This window comes from Nannobrachium achirus, assembly GCF_963921795.1.
Source record: "Nannobrachium achirus genome assembly, chromosome: 10".
Lineage (NCBI taxonomy): Eukaryota > Metazoa > Chordata > Actinopteri > Myctophiformes > Myctophidae > Nannobrachium > Nannobrachium achirus.
In genome coordinates, this window is record NC_137819.1 from 37,930,883 (window position 1) to 37,949,980 (window position 19,098).

General features: G+C 43.5%; 1 protein-coding gene across 2 annotated transcripts; it reads right to left on the bottom strand.

Moving 5' to 3' along the window:
- Window positions 1-284: 284 nt before the first annotated feature.
- On the bottom strand, window positions 285-19,016 carry LOC308293334 (tubulin beta chain-like; the record flags this gene model as incomplete). Of its 2 annotated transcripts, XM_080735800.1 has the most annotated exons (6): window positions 285-435; window positions 547-1,214; window positions 2,875-3,119; window positions 3,750-3,860; window positions 10,262-10,370; window positions 18,960-19,016. In XM_080735800.1, the coding sequence occupies 6 exons, from the start codon at window positions 19,014-19,016 to the stop codon at window positions 285-287; spliced, it is 1,341 nt and encodes a 446-aa protein (XP_080591926.1). The 2 variants fall into 2 exon arrangements, with proteins under 2 accessions (XP_080591926.1, XP_080591927.1); XM_080735801.1 differs by lacking the exon at window positions 10,262-10,370 and having other exon boundaries at window positions 3,750-3,852.
- Between the last annotated feature and the right edge of the window lie 82 nt (window positions 19,017-19,098).

Here is a 19,098-nt window from a genome sequence, read left to right on the forward strand (position 1 = left end):
CAGACTGTGGCACATTTATTTGGTCGTGTAATTTTCTTTCTCCCAGTCATCATCTCTCTACTGCCCTCTACAACCACCGCACTCACTCCTTCCTGTCATCTCTCTTCCCCGCTATAAAGCCAATTAAGATGACCCTACCATCTCTTCTTCCCCCTTCCTGCGACACTCCTTTGTTTCACATTTTAGCTTCATACATTTTTTAAATTTTTTGTGTTGTTTTCTGTTAATCACCCCCACATTACTCAAGAGTTTAGTTGTTTGTTTGTTTTTGTGGCGTTCTTCTTTTAGGCATCCTCCTCTGCCTCTGCCTCCTCCTCAAACTCTCCCTCTTCCTCTGCAGTGGCATCCTGGTACTGCTGGTACTCCGACACCAGGTCGTTCATGTTGCTCTCCGCCTCTGTGAACTCCATCTCGTCCATGCCCTCGCCCGTGTACCTGGAAGAGTGGAGTTGCCAGTGAATTTCACCAAAAAGTTGTCTTTTAAAGATTTTCTGGAGAAAATATAAACATCAAACAGTAAAATAACAAAAAAGGGCATCGACATACCAGTGGAGGAAGGCCTTGCGACGGAACATGGCGGTGAACTGCTCCGAGATGCGCTTGAACAGCTCCTGGATGGCTGTGCTGTTTCCGATGAAGGTGACTGCCATTTTGAGGCCGCGCGGCGGGATGTCGCACACGGCTGTCTTGACGTTGTTGGGGATCCACTCCACAAAGTAGCTGCTGTTCTTGTTCTGCACGTTGAGCATCTGCTCGTCCACCTCCTTCATGGACATGCGGCCGCGGAACACCGCCGCCACCGTCAGGTAGCGGCCGTGGCGCGGGTCACAGGCGGCCATCATGTTCTTGGCGTCGAACACCTGCTGCGTGAGCTCGGGCACCGTCAGCGCCCGGTACTGCTGGCTCCCCCTGCTGGTGAGAGGGGCGAAGCCCGGCATGAAGAAGTGCAGGCGGGGGAAGGGCACCATGTTGACGGCCAGCTTACGCAGGTCGGCGTTGAGCTGCCCGGGGAAGCGCAAGCACGTGGTCACACCGCTCATGGTGGCCGAAACCAGGTGGTTGAGGTCGCCGTACGTGGGCGTGGTGAGCTTGAGCGTGCGGAAGCAGATGTCGTACAGCGCCTCGTTGTCGATGCAATACGTCTCGTCGGTGTTCTCCACCAGCTGGTGGACGGAGAGTGTGGCATTGTACGGCTCCACCACAGTGTCAGACACCTGGACAGACAGACAGAGACGTATTATACCTGATCTGTACTAAGTCATACCACTGTGCTGCTCTGTGAAAATACACCTTTCACTTAGAAACCCCCAGCTATAGCACACACCTACACTGCAAAATCCTGAGTGACTCTTTAACGCAATTTAACTTTCAGAAAGATATATTACAGTCTCAGTTAGATGAACAATAAGGATTTTACTGTGTGCATAATAAATCCATACATGCTCTCCAGCAAAATACAAAGATGGTTGCCAACAGCACTCGCTCAGGTTCACTGCTGGCGTTCCTGGCTTGTCAGCAAACCTTAGTATGCCAAGTTACTAAATGCATTGTTTGCTTCAATTATGTTATACAGCTACCTGTATATCAAATAAGTTTAAACTACCGTAGCAGTACTGCAGCAGGAAAGATGCAGCATTCAAGCTCACTGTTTTCCAGCACACACCGGGAGTGTTCCGATCGGATTTTTATTTTTAAATTTTAGATAGTCGTATAATCTAATTGGAGCAAACGTTGCAATTTTGCAACCTGGCTTCCCCAGGTTCACTGCTAGCGTTCCTGGCTTGCTCAGCAAACCTGAGCATGCCAAGTTGCTAAACGCAATGTTTGCTCCAATTATGTTATACAACTATCTGATTTAAATTTAAACTACTGTAGACATACTGCATTGCAGTTGTATGCCTCTGCCAACCACTTTGCCTTTTACAACTGTGTCTGTCCAGACTCATAGTGAATGAAAACTTTGAATTGGTGTAATGAACATGTTTTGTTAGGTCATTCATCTTGACCTTTGACCCCTGACCACCTACTTATAATCGGTTCATCCTTGACTCGAAGTGGACTTTCGTGCCAAATGTCATGAAATTCCCTCATCGCATTCCTGACATTTTGCATTCACAGTGATGGGACAGACGGACAACAAGATGGACTACACAGAAACATAATGCTGCTGGTCTAGGTTATTACTGTAATTATTGCGACCATAGGTCGCAGTTTACTATGAAAACCGGCACATCCTCCTGTCAGTCAGTCAGTCAGTCAGTCCGTCCGTCCGTCCGTCCGTCCGTCCGTCCGTCCGTCCGTCCGTCCGCCCATCATTACCTGGATATACATGCCCATATATAGAGATCCCTGATGTCATCAATAATAAGGCTATATCTGGAAATGCCCATATATTAAGCCCATATTTGGCAATGCCCATATGGCCAAGACAGAATTCATTTGCAAATCAAGACTGCTGACTATCATCACCTAGATCTCCATATATGGAGCTGGTCAATACCTCACATTTGACCTCACAGACTCCATACATGGATATACAGTAGCTGACCTGTTCTGACATCACAGTGATGTCTCGACCAGCTCATCAGAATGGTATACATCCAAAGCGCCCATGCAAGGTCGCTTCTCGCCCTTAGGGCGTCTTACTGTATATATATATGAATGGTAAATGCCATGGTGCATTTCATAGTGCCTTTATCCCAATGATTGTGCATTACATTCACACATTCTACACTAATGGCAGAGCAAACCATGCAAGGCACCAACCTACTCATTGTCTTTCTCAAGGACACTTTGACACCAACTCTGGGGGCGCCCGGGATCGAACTGGATGTATATATATATTTCTATATGTACATGCATGATATTCCTTACCTTAGGAGAAGGCACCACACTGAACGTGTTCATGATCCTGTCGGGGTACTCCTCGCGGATCTTGCTGATGAGCAGGGTTCCCATGCCCGACCCGGTGCCTCCGCCCAGGGAGTGTGTGAGCTGGAAGCCCTGGAGGCACTCGCAGCTCTCTGCCTCCTTCCTCACCACATCCAGCACCGAGTCCACCAGCTCCGCCCCTTCCGTGTAGTGCCCTTTGGCCCAGTTGTTACCCGCCCCGCTTTGGCCTGGCGGGAAGGAAGAGGAGCGGTTAGTTTTTTCCATGGTCCCGGCCGGGGTGGGTTTGGGCCTGGCACAACATATCGTCGTTGTTGGGGTGGAAACTTTGTATGTCCAAAACCGTTCGTTTAATATCGTTTTAAAAATGACCTAAAATAGTGAGAAATGCCTAAAGCACTCGTTTTGTGTTTGTAGATGAGCTATTTTCACTAGTTTTGGGCAATAGTCTTGTGTGATGAACATGAACCACGGCTTTACTTTTTTCTTTTTTTTTGTTTGTTTTTTTGGCTTTTATGCCTTTATTGATAGTATACAGTAGACTGACAGGAAATGGGGAGAGAGCGAGATGGGGAGTGACATGCGGCAAAGGTCGTCCGGATCGGGAATCAAACCGGCGACGCCGCGGCAACCATGCCTATGTGGCGGTGCCCATGTGGTATGCGCCCTGACCAGTAGGCCACCGGACGCCCCTCCAGGTTGAAAGTGGTTAAGGGGGTCTGATCCACACGGACATGCGTATGAGTTCCATTCATCTTATTCGCTGGATTCATCTGCCTCTTGTGTGTTTGTCCATGTATCTGTACATCCATCAACCTGTCTTGCTGTCTGAGTGTCATTGTGTCCTAACCTCTCCTTACCGAAGACAAAATTGTCAGGTCTGAAGATCTGTCCAAAGGGTCCGGAGCGGACTGAGTCCATGGTACCTGGCTCCAGGTCCACCAGGATGGCTCGGGGCACGTACTTCCCCCCTGCACACACGCACGCACGTACAGTTAAGATTACGTTCACAAAATCATGGCATATATCATCATCACAAAACAAAAATCATATATCTTCATGACACAATAAGCACATGACTCAGTACTCAATGGGTATAAGTATCAGCGTCTCCGACATATGTGGCGACAACCAATTATCAATTATGGCAGAGACAGCACAGTTCCTTTGCCAGCCTTTTTGCCTCCTTTTTGGGCATCCCAAGTTGTTGAAACACTCTACGAACCAGTCTGTGGGTATGTCCATACAGCAAGATTATAAATGCAGTTCCTGCATGTGGCCACTAGATGGAGTATAACATAAAATACAGTAAAGACCAGAAGTGGAAACCAGGAGAAATTAATTACCTATACAAATTAGAAAAACTGTTGATACAGAAATGGATAATATATCCTATTGTAGAATTGGTATACTTTTGTTGTGTAATAAAGTTAACTCACAGCCTTGACCTTTTATGAAAAGTGGTTAATGGTGCTTACTTTTGGTGGGCAAATCTGATGCTAAAATATGTTCATATTTTGTCTCATTTGGGTAGCAGGGCCGATATTTTCATATTGAAAAAGGAATATATTTTTCTCTATCTTAAAACATTTATTTTCTCAATTCCTTGTCTTAAAGTCTCTATTTTATCTTCTCAAGATATTTAAGTGCTGAACAGATGGTGAACAGTGGTGAGAAAACAGAAACGCTATATAAATTAATTAAAATATACTGAAAAAAAACAAAAGAAGTACACATTACTGTTGAGGATGGGCACTTTTAAATTACAATATCTGAGGTTATTAACCCCTTAAACTCTATATACTTTGTTGTCAAGGACCGTGAAAAGCCAAGTACAGACCACATGGACCAAAAATATATTCGCTGATGTTCACCTATTAGCATTATGTCCATAATAGGGGTTTGTGTGGTTAATCATTATATTCCAAAGTACCTTGCCTTTTGGTGGACACATGCGCGTGTGTGTCACACACACACACACACACACACACACACACACACACACACACACACACACACACACACACACACACACACACACACACACACACACACACACACACTCACACACAACACAGCAAAGGAGTGGACGAGGAGTACACAGTATGAGAAGTGGAGCATGAAATGTGCACACAGCTGATAGAGGACATGGTCCCACAGTGATTATACCTTCATAGAAGGGTACCTGTTCACAGCTAAATACCCTCTTTCACACCCAGAGCTATTTAAGGAGAGGGACACCAACCTTGTAAATGGGATTTAAGAGAATTCCTCTGTATGTAGGCTATATGTCTCATGACTGTAAAGAAGAATTAGGTATCGCTTTACTTGTTCACTATAGTAGGAAGTAACAAGAATATCGTCTCTGTCGGGTGGAAACCTCATCTGTCCAAAACTGTTACTTTTCAGGAAATTGATTTAATGGTAAAACTAAACTGTGTTCCATTGGAATGGATCCAGTGAAGTTATTATTTACTCAGAAGCTCATTAATACTTTTAATCTGTTTAATACTTAGAAAGCCCACAGAATTATATTTTACCTAAAACATTGTCGACAATAATATCTATATATCTTGCTACCTTTTTGTGACACTCACACGATGAATGGGGCATTAAAGAACTACATTCAGGTTTTATTTTTGTTAAATAAACAATGTGGACTAGACCAAAGTGATTTTCATGAACATAACAAAAAAAGGTTTACCCAGTTTTAACGATCAAACATTTCTGCATTTGTACAAAAAAAGAAATATGGAGGTACAAGCTTTCTGCCCGACAGCGCCGATATACACAGCCTAATTGCAGAATGGGGAAAGGATAAAACATATTGTACTATGTTCACTGAAGGAGGCAGGCACCGTGAAAAGACCAATAGGTCACCAAAATCGGTACGGTTCATCCTGCAATCTGTTAGATTAAGAGATATCTTGTGTGCAAAGTTGATATCTTGGTCTATCTGATATACTTGCCAAATCTGTATACCTCATGGGTCAGTGGACATTGGATGGAACATAGTTGTGGTTGCGACCGTCAGGGAGCAGCTTACTATGAAAACCTCCACCGGCCGTCCGTCCGTCGGTCGGTCACACGTCACACGTCACACCTTTGCCCTGCTCATATCTCCGCATCAGTATATAGGGCTTGTTTGTTTATTGTATGACATCACGCCACATCATCAGCTGTGGACTCTGTGATGTCATCGTATCGCATCAGTATATAGGGCTTGTTTGTTTATTGTATGACATCACGCCACATCATCAGCTGTGGACTCTGTGATGTCATCGTATCTCCATATATGGCCATCTCCGTATATGGAGATATAAGTCGTCCATGCCCAAGTATGGGCTGGTGAGGTCAGACTTTGTGTGATGCGTAGGTTATCTCCATATATGGAGATTCAACATTCCAGGCAATGCTCTCTTCCCTGGTGATAATTGCCCCTTTATATAGGGCTTGTTTGTGTATTGTATGACATCACGCCACATCATCAGCTGTGGACTCTGTGATGTCATCGTATCTCCATATATGGCCATCTCCGTATATGGAGATATAAGTCGTCCATGCCCAAGTATGGGCTGGTGAGGTCAGACTTTGTGTGATGCGTAGGTTATCTCCATATATGGAGATTCAACATTCCAGGTGTAACTATGGCTACCCGTATGACGTGAGAGGTGGAGGTTGTGATATTTGTGGAGATAAGCGACCAACGGTCGCTTATCTCCCGATTAGGGAGTCTTACTGGTGTATAGTTTTATTGCGACCGTCAGCGAGCAGTTTACTATGAAAACCTCCACCGGCCGTCCGTCCGTCACACGTCACACCTTTGTTTGTGTACGGTGTGATGTCATATATCTTCAGTATGACATCACACCACATGTGTACACAAACCTTTGTGTACGTTGCTGTGGCAACAGTCTGTTGTTGCTGGTCTGTTAGTGTACGTTAGCAACCACCTTAGCAACCATGGTTTTACCCTAGCAACCAACTGTTTACCCTAGCAACCAACTGTTTACCATAGCAACCATGTTTTTTTACCGTAGCAACCAACTGGGCATAAAAGGGATTATGTTAGGGATCTCCATATATGGGCATAAAAGGGATTCTGTTAGGGATCTCCATATATGGGCATAAAAGGGATTCTGTTAGGGATCTCCATATATGGGCATAAAAGGGATTCTGTTAGGGATCTCCATATATGGGCATAAAAGGGATTCTGTTAGCTGTTAGTGATCTCCATATATGGGCATAAAAGGGATGCTGTTAGGGATCTCCATATATGGGCATAAAAGGGATTCTGTTAGGGATCTCCATATATGGGCATGAAAGGGATTATGTTAGGGATCTCCATATATGGGCATAAAAGGGATTGTATCCCAGATGATGCCCTGTTGGGAGATCCACACTAACAGAATCCATATATGGTCCTACCGACAGCTGCTATAAGCCAACCCTGGCGATAAGGTCTGAGTCGAAGAAATGCTTCTTTCCTGGCAAGAATTGCCCCTTTATACTGTAGGGCTCGTTTGTGTATTGTATGACATCACGCCACATCATCGGCTGAGGACTGTGTGATGTCATCATATCTCCATATATGGAGACATAAGGGTGTTTTTAATGAATCTATCATGGTTAAAATGGAGTTTGGAGTTACAATGAGTGTGTGTGGGGAGAGGGCCTGGGCCTGCCGGAGGGCCAGATAACATTTACATCAAATATCTAAATACTGAATGAAGAAAATTAAAAACTGTTCAGGGTGTTCATACAAGCCTGATTAGACCGTACAATGACAAAACGTTTTTTTGAAAGTGGAATATCCCTTAAGTCTGACCTCACAAGCCCCATATTTGGACACGAACAACATATAACTCCATTTGTTAAACAGTTGGTTGCTAGGGTAAAAAACATGGTTGCTATGGTAAACAGCTGGTTGCTAGGGTAAACAGTTGGTTGCTAGGGTAAAAAACATGGTTGCTATGGTAAACAGTTGGTTGCTAAGGTAAAAAAACATGGTTGCTATGGTAAACAGTTGGTTGCTAGGGTAAACAAATGGTTGCTATGGTAAACAGTACCATTCACAAGAGCCAAGGTTGGACTTGCGACAAAGTGCGCCTTGACATCGGAACCTCTGAGCACTCCTTTGGTATCACTTACGTTGGCTGTTCCAGAGTTACCTCCCTGCAAGGCTTGTGCCTCTATCCAGCTGATTTGCACGCAAACGAGTGGGCGCGCTTCCAGAGGATCAACAACAACAAAAAGCAGCAAGAACACAAAGCCATTGACAAGGCCCTGCAGAAAATGCATGACACGCTGCTGCGCCACACTCAGCACCCCTAAAAACCAGTACTTGGGATTTGTTGAAGTAAATGTTCACATAGAGTGTAATAATTGGGAAAACAAACTTTTGGCCTATTTGTGGAGATAAGCGACCAACGGTCGCTTATCTCCCGATTAGGGAGTCTTACTGGTTATGCTACAGGTGATGGACACGCATTAAAGGGCAAGAGCACAGATTGCACTCAATTCAAGTGACAGCTGAAGGACTTTGAAAAGAGGTCTACTTTACCTTTAACAAAACTGCCAACAAACATCACATACATTTAAAGACCCCGATTGTCACATAATATAATAGCAACGGATCTGCTCTCTACCTACTCCTTAACGACTTAAACCCCATATGGTTGAGCGGAGTCCCTTAGGGTTCTATGCTAGTGTATGCAGTTTTCTGTTAGTTTTCTGGGGTTTAAGTGGGGCTTTAAGAGATTTTTATTTTCTAGCACATGAGCAGTCATGTACTGGAGTGCATAAAGAACATGCTGTCACAAAATCTGCATGCGGATGCATGCGGTTGTCCCCGCGGACATGAGTTGGCGATAAAATGTACCGGTATGTATATACATCATATGACGCAGCAACGTGGATGCAGCAAGTATAATTTGGCCTTACGGGTGGTGCTACAGGCTACATCATGAGGTTCCTAAAATGTTTAGGGGCGATTTATACTTACTGTAACTGGACACCAAAAATAGCAGATCTACAAGTTCACAGCATGTCCCAGCGCAACCTGTTGTGAGCTTGTCGTTGATTGGCTATTTCTGGTGTCGACACAGTGTGCAACCAAATATGAATTATCCTTCATGGTTCATCCCCCACGCTCAGCTTGTGCACTCAGCAGGTGTTAATGGCAATCTGCCCCCGTTACATTTTGGGGTATCTAGCAGGGCTAAAACTGCATGCAGCATGGACCTCATTGTGACTGGTATCATGATTTGAACTGTCTTAAAAGGACACTTCCTCTCTCCATCCACTCTTCACACAACTATGCTAGAAAAGCAAGCAGTAGAAAAGCCTGGACAAATCAGCCTAATCTTTTTTAAAGCATTTCTCCTGGGTTCATTAGGGTTGATAAAGTAAGAGAGAGGCATGGGTTGATTCAATGCCATTTGGAGAATGTATTTAGAGCAATGCTCAATGTAGATGTGGCCGGGGTTCGATCGGTCATACCAAAGACTCTGAAAAATGTAACTCACTCAACACAGTGCCTCCCTGCTTGGCACTCAGCACCAAGGGTTGGATTGGGGGTAAGTCCCTGCGACATACTAGTGTCATGTCCAGGGGGTGTACTTGTACTTCAAGCTGCCTCACACTACAGAAACAGGAGATAGCAGGCTCCTGGCCTATGGGCCTCATGGCTCGGAAAGGCTTACTCAATATACTGTAGATTAAGTGGTACAGTAAGTAACCACTACATGTACTCTCAATGGGGAGTATAGCACATTCCTCAAATACGTTTTTTATGAAAGTGTATGAGGATGTTGAATACACCCCAAGGTAAATAGGAGGTAGGGACATCACGTGACAACGGGGATGTGCCATGTCCTGCCAAGGCTGCCATGAAGCTCACCATGGGTGCCAGTATCGCGAGACTATCCACCGTTTCCTGTCTGGGAACCAAATCTCGCGATACTTCGGAGACAGAAACGATTATTATAATATTTTTATTTCATTATGTACTGTGCACATCGAAAAGCAAGTGATTGTAAAAATACCTTTGATATATTTTCTTTTATATTCCTGATTATATGACAAAGGTCTCAGTCGTTCATAAATAGTGTTTCTTCCAGGTTTGTTCATGAGGTGATCTCAGCTGATCTAGCCGGCTCCATTCACTGTCATGTATTTCATCACACTTCCGGTGCGAGTTCTGGCACCCATGGTGAGCTATGGCGCATCCCTGTTGTCACGTGATATCCCTACCTCCTATTTACCTTGATACACCCTAGGACGTGACAAGGCAGAAAGAGCCTGCTGGTTGGTCAGTCAGGGACCAATCAGAAGGCTGACAAAGGGTGAATTATTATGGGGTTGGATTTACCTGTGGCCTCGTTGTAGTACACACTGATCCTGTCCAGCTGTAGGTCACTGTCTCCATGATAGGTCCCCGTCGGGTCAATACCGTGCTCATCACTGATCACCTCCCAGAACTACACACGCACGCACGCACACACGCACGCACGCATGCACGCACGCACGCACACGCACACGCACATGCACACACACACACACACACACACACACACACACACACAGGAACACATGCACACACACACACACCAAGGTCATGTAGTGTACACAGACAAAAGAAAATCGAGAAAGAGAGAGATCGATTCAGCATCAACGACAAAAGAAAATCGAGAAAGAGAGAGCCAGAAGGAGATCGATACAACATCAACAGAGAGTACTTTACTCGGATGCATTAAAGACTAAACATATGTTGTATCGAAGTTACAACACAAACCGATCAATATCTCACAGACTGACTGATGTGTGATGCATGCTTTACTGTTACATAACCTCTTCTCCACTGAGCAGGCAGCAGTATAATTCTTCCATTTATGAAGACTTCATTTAGGAACTGAAGTCCCACTTGGTGGGGCTGTTTGATTAGCTCAAAGTGCATTAGGACTGACGCAAATATAGAGACGCAACAGACAAACCACAATAAAGAAACAATATTATATAGAATATCGTCACTGTCAGCCAGAAACCAGCCATCTCACATTTTTTCTTTCTTCTTTTCTTTTCTTCTTTTCCTTAGAAGTTAATATTTTGGACATACCGTAGCTGGTTTCTGCCCGTCGTCAGCATAATGTGACTAATGTAGTCAGGCAAGACTTTTGAACTTCTTTAAAGTCTATGTTTAGAAATGTTCATTCAGGGAAAGCTGGGACAAAGTGTAAGGTCACTTCACTCATGGGGAGAACAGCTGAAACACTGCTGGCTCACAATCAGCCTTCAGTTCTTTCTTCTCTCTCTCTCTCTCTCTCTCTCTCTCTCTCTCTCTCTCTCTCTCTCTCTCTCTCTCTCTCTCTCTCTCTCTCTCCCCCAAGGCCAAGCAAAACGATATCCAATTACCCTTCTGCAGTCACAAGATGTAGAGTTCTGAAGTTTGTTACCTGAACACTGTTCTTTAAATTTAATTTCTTAAAAGACTGTGAAGGAGGAGGGTATTTTTACAATACATAATCACCATTCTACTGTATGACTGACTTGTGGGAGCTGCAGTAGCTCAGAAAGTACAACGGTTGCCTGGGAATCCGAATGTTTGCAGTTAAATCCTAGGTCCAGGTCCTCCTGGCCAAGTATATTTGTCTTGAGCAAGACACTGAACCTAGCACCGACAAAGCAATAGTCTACAACAAGTAGTTTCCAATGAAAGCGAGCATGACGCTACAAATCTGATGCTTGACACTTGTCGCTGCATGACTTGCGTAGTATTACAAATCAGTTCAGCTGGCTTCAACTTTTTTCAGCACTCCAATGACGCAGTGAAGTGTCATTCATTCATTATGTATTTATTTGACTGATTCCACTCCCCTTCTCTCTTGGTCACAATTCCTGCTCTGTTCCTAAAATAGATGAAAAACTCATTCTTGCTCTTAACCAGTTCCCAGTGCTATTTAACCCTATCCTTTTCATTTACCTTGAGCGACACTTCAAATGCTACACGCTTGATTGTTTTGTAGCTTTAGTCACCAACAGTGTGAACGCAGCATAACTATTCCCCGGTTGATGTTCATTAGTGACTCTTAATGGTTAGAATGGGTTTCATAAAGGGGACACATTTCAGGTACAGTATGTTCAAATATAGGCTACTTGACCAATGAAACTTAACCCTCCCGTCCATGATCACATGAGAGAGAGAGAGAGAGAAGAGAGAGAGAGAGAGAGAGAGAGAGAGAGAGAGAGAGAGAGAGAGAGAGAGAGAGAGAGAGAGAGAGAGAGAGAGAGATTGTGTGGGAAAATGCCAAACATGCAGGCACCTGTACAACTGGAAATGAATGAGTTGCGCCTAATGACAAGGTTCCAAGTTAGCTTGGATCCAGATCACAGTGAAACAGCCTGAACAGCTGCTGATGAAAGAACCACTGAAACAACGCTGTACTTCATACGTATGTACGGTATGTAGCAGTTTATCCATTTAAAACATTCTGCATGTATGACTCACAAGTAGTACTACTCAATAAACAAGTACATCTCCATCATTAGGCCCCTCCAAACGTTCAACCTGGCATCCCTATTTTGGTATAAAGTATAAATAAGGGTTAAACCAGAAGTGACTGTCTTTGGACTCTTATATACTGTGTTCACACTAGTGATGAGAAAAGCTACAAAATGATGTTGAATGATGAATGATGTGGCCAGCATCAGCGCTGCTGGTTCTCGGTTGAAGTGTTGCTCAAGCCGCACGGCTTAAATTAAAAGGGTAAAGTTTAATAGCACAGGGAACTGGTTAGCAGCGAGAATAGTTTTTTCGTCCTTTTTACGGAACAGGGCAGGAATTGTGGGGGGAGAGAAACAAAAACATATGATGGCTTGACAGGTCACTATACGTCATTGGAGCGCTGACTTGTTTTTGTTACGCACCACGCCTGTCACACAGCGAGCGACTTGTGAAGGGCGTCAGTTTGTAGCTTCATGTCACTGGAAACTAAATTGTAGCCTGTAGCTTTGTGGCCCAGCATCAGTCTCCTCTGGAACTGCATGGCAACCCACTGAGCTGAAATGCAACACACAATATTGATGACTTTTATTAAGTCAGGGCTAAAAGGGAACCAACACTCCTTCTAATACACCTTTATGGACATTGACTGGCAGGCTGCCCATCTTTCCATCTCTCTCTTCCCCAACAGCAAGTACTGTAGGTGCTGTGAATTTGTTTTTGCTATATACGTACAGTACACTAAATGCAACAGGCACAAGATTGTTGCATCAATAGTGCAGTGATGGCTTTAACTGTTTTACACAATACCGGTAATACACATCAGAAGAGTAACAATTCTGGTATTATATTCCCCTATAATCTCTTATGATGCTCTAATACTTTCTATTGTTCTACCTCTGCTGTATTTCAACAATTATTTTAGTTCTTTCGCTACTGCAATTTCCCAACAAGAGTTGAGGTTATTTAATCTACTTTTAAGTCAATTTATAGAGCAGCGAAACCAAGTCAGACTGAATCTGTGCAGATTACACAGGTCCTTATCTAACGGCAGATCACATGAAAGTCCCATGAAAACACCTCACCTCTTTTATTTCCTTGACTTTCTAGAGGAAAGGAAAGGGCGTTTAAATAAGAACATTTAATCGAGGAAGTTGAGGAAAATATATACTGTATATACCGGTAGGCTACATGTTTTTTGCTAATCTAAAACTTTGGGACTCAGACTTGAACCCTTGTGGCTTTTGAAATTTTTCCAAGCCAAGGAATCAAATCAGTGTCATTTCAGTCACAAGACGTCCTTACTACAGCCGTGTTTCCATTATTGAATTCAGGTTAGAACGTTAGCTTTTCAGATGAGACAGTTGGCCCTGTGTCAACTGGGAGATGCATTAACTCTCCTACTGCCAGATCATTTATTTATTTATTGGGTCTGGCGCCATCAAAAAGCGGCTTACCTTTGCGACGTTATAGTAGATAGACAGACAGACATTTATTTATTTATTTTTATTTTTTTTGGTTGTGCAATAGTGCACTTTGGTCTGCCAGGCAGCAGAGGGCGGCGTCATGCGAGAATGAATGTGAATTTGCCTGTTATGTGTTGAAGAAGAAGAAGACCAGTCACTGGCCCCAGAGCCTTACAGCCAGAGGAAATCAACAAGGAAGTGAATTGTTCTCCGTTGATCTAACGCATAATGGATTTTTTTACACCATCACCGCGGAAAATGTGTTTACAGTAGACGGCCGCGCGACCCCTCATCAGCTTACAGTCATCAGACGAACGAACCGAACGAGCGCCGTATTGGCGGTAAGGTCTTGCGCAATCGGGCGAACGTGAACGTTCAAAGCGTGGGAAGAGTTAATGCCAGTCTTGTTAAAAGCGAGAGCTCTAACTGTCAGACTAACTCAATCAACTGGTCCTCCTAGAGTACTAAAGTGTATTTACGTGATTGAGTGTGTGTAGACCTTCTGCACACAATAGAGAAAGAAAATCTGTGTGAAGGGCAGAGCCAGAGAGAGTTGTGTGTAGCCCTGAGAAAAAGAAAGAAAGAAAGAAAGAAAGAAAGAAAGAAAGAAAGAAAGAGAGACATACTGTATTTGAGAATGAGTCAAGAACAAAGGGAAAGAGCGAGAGAGACCAAGATCGGGAGAGAGCTGGACGGGTGAGAGAGAACTATTCTTTAAATCCCTCCCAGCCCAATCTGGCTCACCATCGTCAAGGAAAAGGTTGATCGTTTTCATTACAGTAACTGGAGTTCAGTTTTAACTCGAGCTCAGTTCGGCTGTTCCTGAGAGACTACTTCCAGCCTGACCTCACCACCGGCTGTTCAGTGTTCTTGAGGTCAACGAGTGGGAGTGTCTGCTCATAATTTAATAAAACTAGCCCTTACCCGTTCAAAGATATGAGCTCCGAAATGATGTGCAGTGTGTGGGTTATGGGATGTGCACTGTGCACACAGTATATGAGGGATGGAAAGTAACTTTAACTGGTGCTTGCATGATAATATGTAGGAGCATCAATGTAAGAAATACCCGTTTCGTTTAATGGCTATAGAGATACTGTGTACCGATCTGCATGATTTTTGGACAACATCTGTAACAGGGCCAGACACCCCTTCCCCCGCCCGCCCGCCCGCCTGCACACACACACACACACACACACACACACACACACACACACACACACACACACACACACACACACACACACACACACACACACACACACACAGCTGGTTAAACATGTTGCCTCATGCTAGATGCAGAATAGATATGCCTCATGCTAGATGCAGAATAGATATAGATACACCATAAAAATGCTAATATACAGCATATGATTTGTGAAAGTGACAAACGGGCTTCACAGTTATGTCAGGTGTGTTCATATGCTAATGGTGATGCGATTTCAGATCAATTGCTCCAGCCACCGAGGAGAAACGCTGTTTCAGACAGACAGACAGACACTCACTCAGACATTCGCAAAATTATATGTTTGATAAATACACAATGTTACAGAGTTTGAAGCTAATAAACAAGACTATACTGAACATTTTTTATTTACCAAATTGTTTTATATTTGCATTTGTATATTTGTGTTTTCCAGTGGGACATATTCATGACATGTTGAGTATGAAATGTCCCTGCCCCTTGTGTTACAAAATGCATCACATAAATAATGTTTAACTTGAATACGAGTTACAGTGAGTTTACATTATTCTTAAAAGCCCCCAAACATTATACTTTGTATAATAGTGAAGTGAGTGAAGTTTTCAGCAAGTGAAGTGAAGCCTGTGTAGGCTTCTACACAGGCATCAGGACACAGCCAATAAAACACTGACAATAAAAGTATTATAACTTTCTGGAAATTAAAAAAATCTATCAACAATCAGCTATTGGCTACTCAAGAGTACAATGAGGTGTCTATGCGTATAATGATCATGGAACAGATTGTGTATTGCTGGGAAGTGAAGGAATTAACGGCTGAATTCAAGTTAATCCATTGCAGAATAAAATGTCAGAGGGGGTGACATCACACTTGCTTAATGTCATTAATACACTTGTTAGGATCACTACTGAGTTCAGTCTGACTCACCCCATATGTTATTGGCCATTTAAATGAGCTCATCTGTGTTTTCATGCCAGACACTAGAGTCTCTTGTTATCGCTCTCCCCTCTCCTCCCACCCAGACGCCCCTTTAGTCACAGTTTCTGCGTTCCTCTCCTCTGTCTCAGCACATTTCTGTTTTCCCCTGACTTTTCTTTCTTTCACACTTTCTCAGTAGTAACAAACAAAGACATTATTCTCAGAGACGCACAGCCCGGCCAAGCATTGTCTCACTATGTTCACAAAAGAAGGTTCAATGAGTTCAGGCTACTGTATTCTTATTCGCGGTCAGTCCTCTAAAGTCTAAACAATACTCTAGTCATAAAGTTAGATGTTATGTGTAGATGCAAATCCAACAGCTATATGTGTAGCCTACTTAAAGTTAAAAAACAAGGAATATGGCTATACCTAACCCCAGTATTGGTCCCTCTAGTCTAGACAACAGTCTATTTTCCTGTTGCTCAGCTCAATTCAGGATGAAATCATTTCATTTTAAAAGATGCTGCTCAGAGGCTTTTCCTTCTTTCCCTCAGAGGTGGAAACAGATAACATCACAGCAAAGTTAATGTTCTCATAAAACATGAAAATATTTTCTTTTAAGATTTATTTCATCCCTCATGCAGGCTGCCATACTTACTGTAGTGCTTGGCAAGCCCTATAGCTCATCACTTTGTAAAACCGTTATTTAAAAACAATGGTCCATTAATTTACACTAGAAGCTGGGCCGCCCTTCGGGCGGCCCAGCGTCTAGTCGGCGACCTGGCCAACTCGGAACAATGTAAATAGGGAATGAATGCCCCGCCCTTTAATGCAAACCCCATTATACCTGTTTTCATAGGACCCGTTTTGACCATTTGTCTGCCTGTGTCCATTTATGCCCATATATGGAGATATCTGTATCTGTCTGTCTGTCGGTGTCCATTTTATGTCCATATATGGAGATCACTGCAGTTATAGTTCTGGGTCCATTTTATGCCCATATATGCCCATATATGGAGATATCTGTCTATCTGCGTCCATTTTATGCCCATATATGGAGATCTCTGTATCTGTCTGTCTGTGTCCCTTTTATGCCTGTATATGGAGATCTTTGTGATTCTGCATCCATTGTATGCCCATATATGCCATATATGGAGATATATGTTTATCTGCGTCCATTTTATGCCCATATATGAGATTTCTGTCGCTTTTTCAAACAGATGGTCAAAACGGGTCCTATGACAACATGTATAATGGGGTTTGCATTAAAGGGGGAACCGGCACTGTGTCTGCAACACAGTCGGAGGCACAGACAGATACAGAGATCTCCATAATGGGAATAAAGGGACACAGACAAACAGATGGAGGAGGAGACAAACTTAATGCAAACCCCATTATACCTGTTGTCATAGGACCCGTTTTGACCATCTGTTTGCCTGTGTCCATTTATGCCCATATATGGAGATATCTGTATCTGTCTGTCTGCGTCCACTTTATGCCCATATATGGAGATCTTTGACCATCTGTTTGCCTGTGTCCATTTATGCCCATATATGGAGATATCTGTATTTGTCTGTCTGCATCCATTTTATGCCCATATATGGAGATCTATGCAGACACAGTGCCAGTTCCAGAAAATCCTGATGTCAGACATCAGAATCCGAACCTTTCGTGCTGGTTCCAGAAAATCGTGTATCGGGTCGGGTCGAGGCCGAGCACTGCACTACCTGCTGCGGTGGGGAACGCACGTGCCGAATTTGAAATAGGGAATGAATGCCCCACCCTTTAATGCAAACCCCATGAATGCCCCAGCCTTTAATGCAAACCCCAATATACCTGTTGTCATAGGACCCGTTTTGACCATCTGTTTGTCTTTGTCCACTTATGCCCATATATGAAGATCTCTGCACACACAGTACCGGTTGCGGAAAACTCTGATGTCAGACTTTATGCCCATATCTGGAGAACGCGCGTGCCGGTGGGAAGAAGGGTTCTCGAGATACGCGGATTACATACATACATACACATTCACAGAGATTTTGTGTTGACTCATGTGGCGTACGTGATGTCAGAGCCTTTTATGAAGTGATGTCACAATGACTCAGCGCTTGCGCCGATTTCCTCCGGAACAGCCTGATGTCAACAATCAGCTCCGCATAAGGAGATTCCGAACGTTTCGCGCCGGTTTCGGAAAACCGCGAGTCGGGTCGGGTCGAGGCCCGGCACTGCACTCCGCGCGGCGGCGGGGAACGCGCGTGCCGAATCTGAAGCCGGTGGGACGAACGGTTCTCGAGATACGCGGATTACAAACAAACAAACAAACAAACAAACAGACAGAGATTTGTCGCATTTATAGATAGATAATAGGCCTATATTGTAAAAAAAAAGGGGGGGGGGGGGGGGGGAAAGAAAAGAAAAAACATAATTGTGTTTTTCCCCCCTCAATTCGAGCTCAGAGGGAAGTTTGGCTATTTTGCCTCTGACAGCCCATAAGGAACTTTTAAGACAAATATTTAATGTCAATAACTAGGCTAAATCAATGCACTGTGCACTGAAGATGATTGAAGCCTATACAACCACATAGGCTATATATGTTTGTTTGTAATAACCTCTAAATGTTTACAAATTTGGACTGCAACTGGTAAAAATAAAAAAACCTAGCCTAGCCCTACCCTCCCCTGCCCCTTCTTTGTATATAGGCTACTTACTGTTTGTTTAGACTTACTGTTTTCTTTTTTTTGTTCTTTCATTTTATTTTCTTATATCTACTGCATAGTACTGTGTTCTATTCGTCTGTCATTCAATGTTATATGAGATACTTAAATGGTTTCCTGTGGAAATAAGCTTAGTCTTTTCTAGGATCTCCTTTTAGTAGACCTTGTACCAGTGAACTGTACCGTCCGTCATGAAACTGTACCTTTTCCTATGCAAACTTCTAATAAAGTCTTCAATCAATCAATCAATCAATCAATCAATCAATCATCTTACCTTAGCACCAATCTGGTTGCCGCACTGACCGGCTTGGATGTGGACGATTTCCCTCATTGTGGATAATGATTGTTGCAGAAAAGTAACTTTGAGAGATGAATGAAGCGGATAAATTACTGCCCTACTGACTGAACAATTT